The 7,698-nt window shown below is 40.5% G+C and overlaps 1 protein-coding gene across 1 annotated transcript; it reads left to right on the top strand.

Annotated features, from left to right (window-relative positions):
- Window positions 1-268: 268 nt before the first annotated feature.
- Window positions 269-5,412, top strand: LOC125531897 (the record flags this gene model as incomplete). Its single annotated transcript, XM_048696114.1, has 7 exons — window positions 269-640; window positions 1,481-1,551; window positions 2,073-2,157; window positions 2,432-2,516; window positions 2,635-3,609; window positions 4,690-4,854; window positions 5,268-5,412. Coding segments are annotated over 5 exons (622 nt in total), but the record flags the coding sequence as incomplete, so codon positions are not given.
- Window positions 5,413-7,698: the final 2,286 nt, after the last annotated feature.

Below are 7,698 nucleotides of genomic sequence, written 5' to 3'. Positions count from 1 at the left end.
CCCTCCATGATTCTCGGACTTGGTGGTCTTTTCAACAAGAAATAACTTTTGACAAACATATTTTAGTAACATTATATTTAGGAGCATATATCTCTCATATTGCTTTGAAATATTATTTTTCCAATTTATTTTATTACTCTAAGCATTCCATCCAAAAATAATTACTTTCCCATCACCTAATTTTGGTTTACTGTAGTTTGCGCCAATATTGTGTGTTCCCACCAAAAAAGTAGAGTCTATTTATCCTTGCCTTCCTAACTACCCACAGTTATACTATTCTAAACCAAATCACACGACGTTCAAAAAAAAATTCTAAACCAAATCACACGGCGTCTTCACGGGCGATTGGATCTGAGCTCTCGTCCTGGTTCCTCCGTCACGGCGTCAACACAGCGAACCACACCGGAGTCCACTGCACGACGAGGATTCGTCGTCCTCGATCTCGCCCTCTCCTATGTGCCCGACGACGCGGGCCGCGTCTCCGTGTCCTCGGCTATGCTGCCAGCGGCAGCGATGCGGTCTGGCGCCGGCGCCGGCGGAGTTCCCGTCTTCTTCCCTGCATCGTGAGCACAGTGCCGGCCTGCCTACGTCGGGGCTGCTCGCCACATGGCCGACCCAGAGGTGGAGACACCGCGACCAGGTTTCATCACTAAGACGTATCCCTGAACCTCCATAGCAAGCGATGTAGATCGATCTTTTTTTTGTGTGTGCATTCCCTACTTTCCTGCTTCAATTGGAAGCCAATTTGGCTGCAACTTGTATAACCCTCCAAGTTCCTGGCACCTGGACCGGCATCTCTCTGTAGTTTTCGTTAGATTGCCTAGGCTGAATTGAAGTCCGCGTCGTGTGGCTTCAGATAAAGTTCCATCTACTCCTAGATGTGTTTTCTGTTAATATGTGTCTGTATGATTCTGTTCTGCATTTTTGTCTTAATGGATAATTTTAAATCAAAACAAAAGGTATTAATTATTGTCCCAACGTCCATAGAGACAAGCTGTGTACCGTGGAGGTTAACTGAAGAATTCTTCACCCAAAACAATTCGACTCAAAGAAGCAGAGTACACATGTGAGAAACTTGAGAGAAAAGTGACAAGTAATTGACCCAGTGTGGTACAATCAGGACCTTTGATAGTGCGATTGGATCATGGGGGGATACATGAATCTGCTCCAGAAGAGAAATAGAACAAAGAGAATAGAGGAGGAGACGTGTGTGAGGGGCTCGGCGGCGAAGCTGCGCGTGGCAGGCCTTATGGCGCGGGCGCGCAACAGTGCCGTGGCGGCTGCACGGCGGAGGGCGTCATGCATGAAGGAGGCACGTTCCTCTCGCTTCCGGCGTCATGTGGCATGGGCCTCCGTGTCATACTAGCCTATATATTTTGTTTCTTAGGATTCTTATGAACATTGAAGGATTCTCCTGAAATTTCCCATCCATTGAATTCCTATAGAACTCTCTAATTTGGTCCTAATTTTTGGTTTGCAGGTCATGCAATTGCTGGGCTATTCTTCCTCTGCTCGACGTTGTGGTCGCTGTTGTTGCAACAAATATTACAGGTTCTCAGCGAGTTGCTTCTGACAAGAGCATTTGCAATGCATACTTTCAGAATCAAAGAAACCCCATTTGCGGTTACAGTTATATCCTGAAACACAGCGTATCTACCGTTCTTCTACTAATTTTCTGTCCATTGACTGCCTTAAAAGGGTGTGGATATACTCTCAGCGTAGAAAAAAGCTAGATAAATCTAACATGTAGATTCAGAACTTTCAACATTCAAAACTTTATCAAAGGTTGGATATACTCTCAGCCTACAAAGAAGAGAAAAACAGAGGAGCTACAAATCAGTAACAAAAACACAAAGGTGTCAGCTGAACCTGTAACTATTTGCTCAATAGTTAAACTAATCATTGAGTAAAATTTGTTTTCCTAGCATGATTTTTGTTCTTACTAAGGAAGAAAATAAACTTTAAAATGTGAATAGAAAGTGTTGTTGTCGACCTCTAATTGATAAGTATACATATTATTATTTTGGACACTACAAAAAAATGATGAACATGTTCAACCTTCTTGCTCCCAGGTTTATTGAGCACGATTACCAGCAAGGCGAAGCCGGTGGAGCTCATGACCACCGCCATGCACAAGGACTGGCCAAGCCCGCAAAAGTAGTTTCGCCGCCAAAACTGTATTTTTTTTCTACCATATGCACTCGAATGTTTTGCATTCCCTTGGGATTTTGGTGGATATGAGCATAATTAATGTCTGTTTAACTGAATTTCTCTAATACTGTTTCATACAAAAAATGTCCCGCGGGAAGAAAATAAATTCTCAAATATTGAAGTCAATAGAAAGTGTTGTTGTGGGCCTCTAATTGACAAGCATATATATTATTATTTTTCACAGTACAAAAAAGATGCTGAACATGGTCCACCTTCTTAGGTTTATTGGGCATGATGACCAGCAAGGTGAACAAGGTGGCGCGCATCACCACCGCCCCGCGCAAGGAAACGTCAAGCCTGCAAAGGTAGTTTCATTGCCGAAACTGCATTTTTGTCTACCATATGCACTAAAATGTTTTGCATTTCTCTTGGAATTTTGGTGGATTTGAACTAAACGTCCCTTTTAACTGAATCGTGCTGCAGAGCCAATAGGAGAAAATCAGCGAGCAGCTTCAGGCCCTTGGTTAGTGTTGATGATTTATTCGGATGCAGGATATTTTGAAAAGACCCTTGGTCATTACTCATTAGTTGTTGTCTCCATTGCTATTTTACTGTATGATGAAATAATCATGGATCTTGTAAAATACTTGGTAATTACGTGTCTCAGTTCTTAATTTAGTGTTTGGAAGTAACCAGGGATACAAAATTATCATTACATATTTTTTCCATTGTTTATTTATCATAGGAGGAAATCCACCCGCCTTTTCTGATTTATGAAAATTTAAGATGATTTTGGAAAAATCAAGCTTAAAGAATATATCTTGCAAGTTCGATAACTGTCAATACATCTTGATATTTTTGATTTTGGACTTGGGCTTTGTCGATTGGAAAAATAGTTGATCCAAACAAACAACATGTAGTCTTATGGACGTATGAGCCATCTCACTGTATGTGGAGCTTTTCTCTTGCGCCCAACTACTTTATTTTATGCTCTGTCACTGTAATCTCCAATTTCGTTCCCAGGTATACCATTACTATGGTCACGGTCTTGCAAATGCTTAATGTGTAGCTTTTCAGCCTTGCAAATTAGATATTTTGATTGCTACATGCATATTATTGAAATATTGGTGCGTTGAAAAGATATGGGTGGAGTTAACAAACTGACTGGACATATGAAACAAATTCATGATGCATTGTCAGATCCTCTTGCTTTTGCTAATTTGAACAAGGTAATATTTAAGATTCATTACAATCTTCCGTTTCATTGTTTTAGCTGAGTCACTTATCATTAATACTATTGCACAAAATGTGCAGGATTAACCAAAGGAGGAACTTGAAGAATTGGAGGTAGCAGTGTGTGTCTTGTAAATAAGCAAGCAATCCCCCCTGCTCCACAGAAAGCTACAGCTGAAGATGAAGAACTTGCTACACTACAAGCTGAAACTTCGCTATGACCAGGTTAATGTTTGATCTTCTATTAGATCGATTTGTAAAGTTTACTATATATTTGCTGATTTCACATGATTAATTCAATGGTGCACGTTGAATACATACACAAGTGAAGTTTCACATATGATTGTAATACTCGCTCCGTCCCAAAATTCTTGTCTTAGATTTGTCTAAATACGGATGTATCAATGCACTAGTAGAAAAAGGGTCTAATGTGAAACTCATTAGTCCCGGTTTGTAATTGAACTGGCACTAATGTGACCATTAGTACTGGTTCCAACGGCTAGGCGGGCGGCGCTCATTAGTACCGATTCGTGGTGAACCTTTAGTACTGGTTCGTGCCACATTAGTACCGGTTGGGGGGGGGGGTCTTTATTACCGGTTGGGGCCACCCAACGGTTACTAAAGGTGGTGGCTTTTAGTACGGTTGGATGGCTCCAACCGGTACTAAAGGCCCCCCTTTTAGTACCGGTTGAAGCCACCAATCGGTACTAAAGGTGGTGCGCTGCCACCCGCAGTGCATAATGTTTAGTCCCACCTCGCTAGTTGAGAGGAGTTCGCACCGGTTTATAAGCCCCGCCGCGGCTACCATGTCGAGCTCCTCTCTAAGCAGGACTTTGTGGGCCTATTGCAAGTCTTCTGCCCTGTGGGGCCTACTGGGTCGTACGGGCCTGCATCCTGGCCCAACTAGAGATTGGGTTTCTAGTCGTACGCAGGTCGTGCCGGCCCAGTAGGCGGGCTGTTTTTACTTTATTTCAAAAATAAAAAAATCCTTACGAACCGGGACTAAAGGTCCTCCAGACCACGGCGCGCCTCGTGCCACGTGGTGAGCCTTTGGTCCCGGTTCGTGTTGAACCGGGACTAAAGGGGGGAGGGACCTTTAGTCCCCACTCTTTAGTGCCGGTTTCAGAACCGGTACTAAAGGTCCTTACGAACCGGTACTAAAAGTCGTTTTTCTACTAGTGATGATACATCCGTATTTAGACAAATCTAAGACAAGAATTTTGGGACGGAGGGAGTATTAGTCAAGACGTGCATTGCACATGCACATTTACTAGTACATTGCTAAAAGTGCACTTCTATTTGCAGGTGACTACGAAGAGGATTGAGAAAGAAAATAGTAGTACAAACTTGCAAAATACTCTTTTACAGAGATCTAGTCCTAATAAGACTCAAGGTGGAAGGCTAATTATTATTTCTCCAAATGCGCTCATACAAGATGCAACAAAGAATTCTCAAATGTTTGAAGCAATGGTAAGTCACAACATTGCTTTCTCTTCATGTTCACCTGCATTTTATACTTACGTCATTGGCCTTCCTAATTAACTAGCTGCTTCTTCTCTTTCACTATGTGTTGTTGCTGCATCGAGTCAGAGCTTACACAAAACGAATATGTGCTAGCTAGGGACATGAACTTAACTGAAACTATAGATTGAGTCACAACTTAAATCAATAGGTGAAGCTTTTAGTACATGTACTTGTGTTTGTGCTTTAGACATTTATACTTGTAAAACTGTTATGATCCCTTAGTTACATGCTTGCTGACACAGTATTACTCTAGTTAGTCTACCGATAGTTCTTTTTAACAATGGGTCAGGAAAAATTGTATGGTGTATGTTATGTTGGACTCATTAAATAGAACTATATTTTTTATTTCTTGATTGCAGGATCCAAAGAACTAGCTCGACTGGACTCTAGATCACGAACAGTTTAGTCTTGGCACTTAATTAGGATGGCTAAATTACATTTGAGTTTCATTTGATGGATAGTTGCTATGAGAATTATGAATTTTATGAATCTACATATTATACATATGGTTTCGAATATTGTAGTTGAATTCCTCTATTTTTTTTATGGTTGCAATAGGATATTACCACAACCCACTTTTGGTTGCCACATGTTAGCACCACGAAAATTTTATATTGTCGCAATAGTTTCTCGCTACAAACAGTTCACCTGTTGTGATATCTATTTATCACCACCAAAACTAGTATGTTGCAATTTCTTGTTACGACAACTGGAATATTTGTTGCCATAACTTAATGCCACAAGTGTAGCGGTTCGTAGCAAAATGCCTAATGCCACGAAAGCAAGGATTGTTGCCATATTTTATTACAACAATTGACTATTGCCAAGGAATAGTATGCACCACGAAACAAACATCGTTGGCATAGGGTGTTGCCACAAATGTCTATCGCCACGAGCTACTAGTCGCCATGATTTGTTACATGTTGCATTAATCCTATCTCCACAAAGCAAATTGTGGCATCAGGTGAGTGTTGCTACGGGAAAACATGTGGCAACTTCCCACATGGTTGTTGCAATAGCACACTTTATTGCCACAATTGCTTTTTTGTGGCAATAACCTATTACCATGTGTCCAGTCACAACGGCTGCCAACGAATGTTGTTTCGTGGCAATAGGTACTTAAAGCCACAAATTAGCATGTATTGCAACGAACGATTTTGTTGCAATAGACCCGAATCCTTGTAGTGGCTCTCATGATAGTTTCATATGGCAATTTTATTTTCTTTCTAGGAAAGTGTTTCATGCCCTTTTTAATGGAAATTGAAATCTAATATTCCCTTCCTTCATATCAATAATCGCACCAACCGTTCTAAGGAAAGGTCTACCAAGAATAATAGGGCAAGAAGGATTGCAATCTATATCAAGAACAATGAAATCTATGGGCACATAATTTCTATTTGCAACAATAAGAACATCATTAATTCTTCCCATAGGTTTCTTAATAGTGGAATCCGCAAGATGCAAGTTTCAAGAGCAATCATCAAAATCGCGGAAATCTATCAAATCACACAAAGTTTTGGGGATAGTGGAAACACTAGCACCCAAATCACACAAAGCATAAAACTCATGATCTTAATTTTAATTTTTAATAGTTGGTTCCCACTCATCATAGAGTTTTCTAGGGATTGAAACTTTTAACTCAAGTTTTTCTTCATAAGATTGCATCAAGGCATCAACAATATGTTCGGTAAAGGCTTTCTTTTGACTATAAGCATGTGGAGAATTTAGCACGGATTGCAACAAGGAAATACAATCAATTAAAGAGCAACTTTCATAATTAAATTCCTTGAAATCCAATATAGTGGGTTTAGCAACATCTAGATTTTTATTTCTTTCAATCCCACTTTCATCAATTTCATAATAGAGATCTAAATACTCCGAATTTTTGGAACGCCTTCTAGGTAGAGGAAGATCATATTCAGTTTCATCAAGATTCATATTGCAAAACAAAGATTTGATAGGGGAAACATCAATAACTTTTAGATCTTCATCTTGATTTTCATAGGAATTCGGTTTAGCGGCCATCTTATTGACTAAGGTGGGTTGCATATCCGAAATTTCAGCAGTCATCTTTTCTAGACGAGCAATTTGGGATCTTATACCATCAAATTCTTTAGACATATCATCAAGCTCTTTATTCATATAACTCATAAAACTTTTTTGTTCCTTAAGCTCATTTCTAAAGAAATTATTATGCTCAAATTGCAAAACCATAAACTTCCTAACGTTGTTTTCGATCTCCTCTAACCTTTTAAGGTGAAGATCACCAAATCTCGGTTGAGCCACCGCGACAGACAAGCAATCCAACACATGAGCAAACAAAAGGCAAGCGAGAAAAAGGCAAACGAAGAAAGGAGGAGAAGGAGAAGGAGAAAGAGAGGGCGAATAAAACGACAAGGGTGAAGTGGGGGAGAGGAAAACGAGAGACAAATGGCAACTAATGTAATGCGAGAGATAGGGATTGTGATGGGTACTTGGTATGTTGACTTTTTGCGTAGACTCCCCGGCAACGGCGCCAGAAATTCTTCTTGCTACCTCTTGAGCTTGCGTTGGTTTTCCTCGAAGAGGAGATGATGATGCAGCAGAGTAGCGTAAGTATATCCCTCAGTTTTTGAGAACCAAGGTAGCAATCCAGTAGGAGGCCACGCTCAAGTCCCTTGTACCTGCACAAAACGATAGCTACTCGCAACCAACGCGATTAGGGGTTGTCAATCCCTTCACGGTCACTTACAAGGGTGAGATCTGATAGATATAATATTTTTGGTATAAAGATGCAAAGTAAAAAGTAAA

This window comes from Triticum urartu, unplaced genomic scaffold (assembly GCF_003073215.2).
Source record: "Triticum urartu cultivar G1812 unplaced genomic scaffold, Tu2.1 TuUngrouped_contig_8337, whole genome shotgun sequence".
Classification (NCBI taxonomy): domain Eukaryota; kingdom Viridiplantae; phylum Streptophyta; class Magnoliopsida; order Poales; family Poaceae; genus Triticum; species Triticum urartu.
The sequence above is the reverse complement of the archived record's forward strand: the minus strand, read 5'-3'. Positions and strand labels throughout refer to the sequence as shown.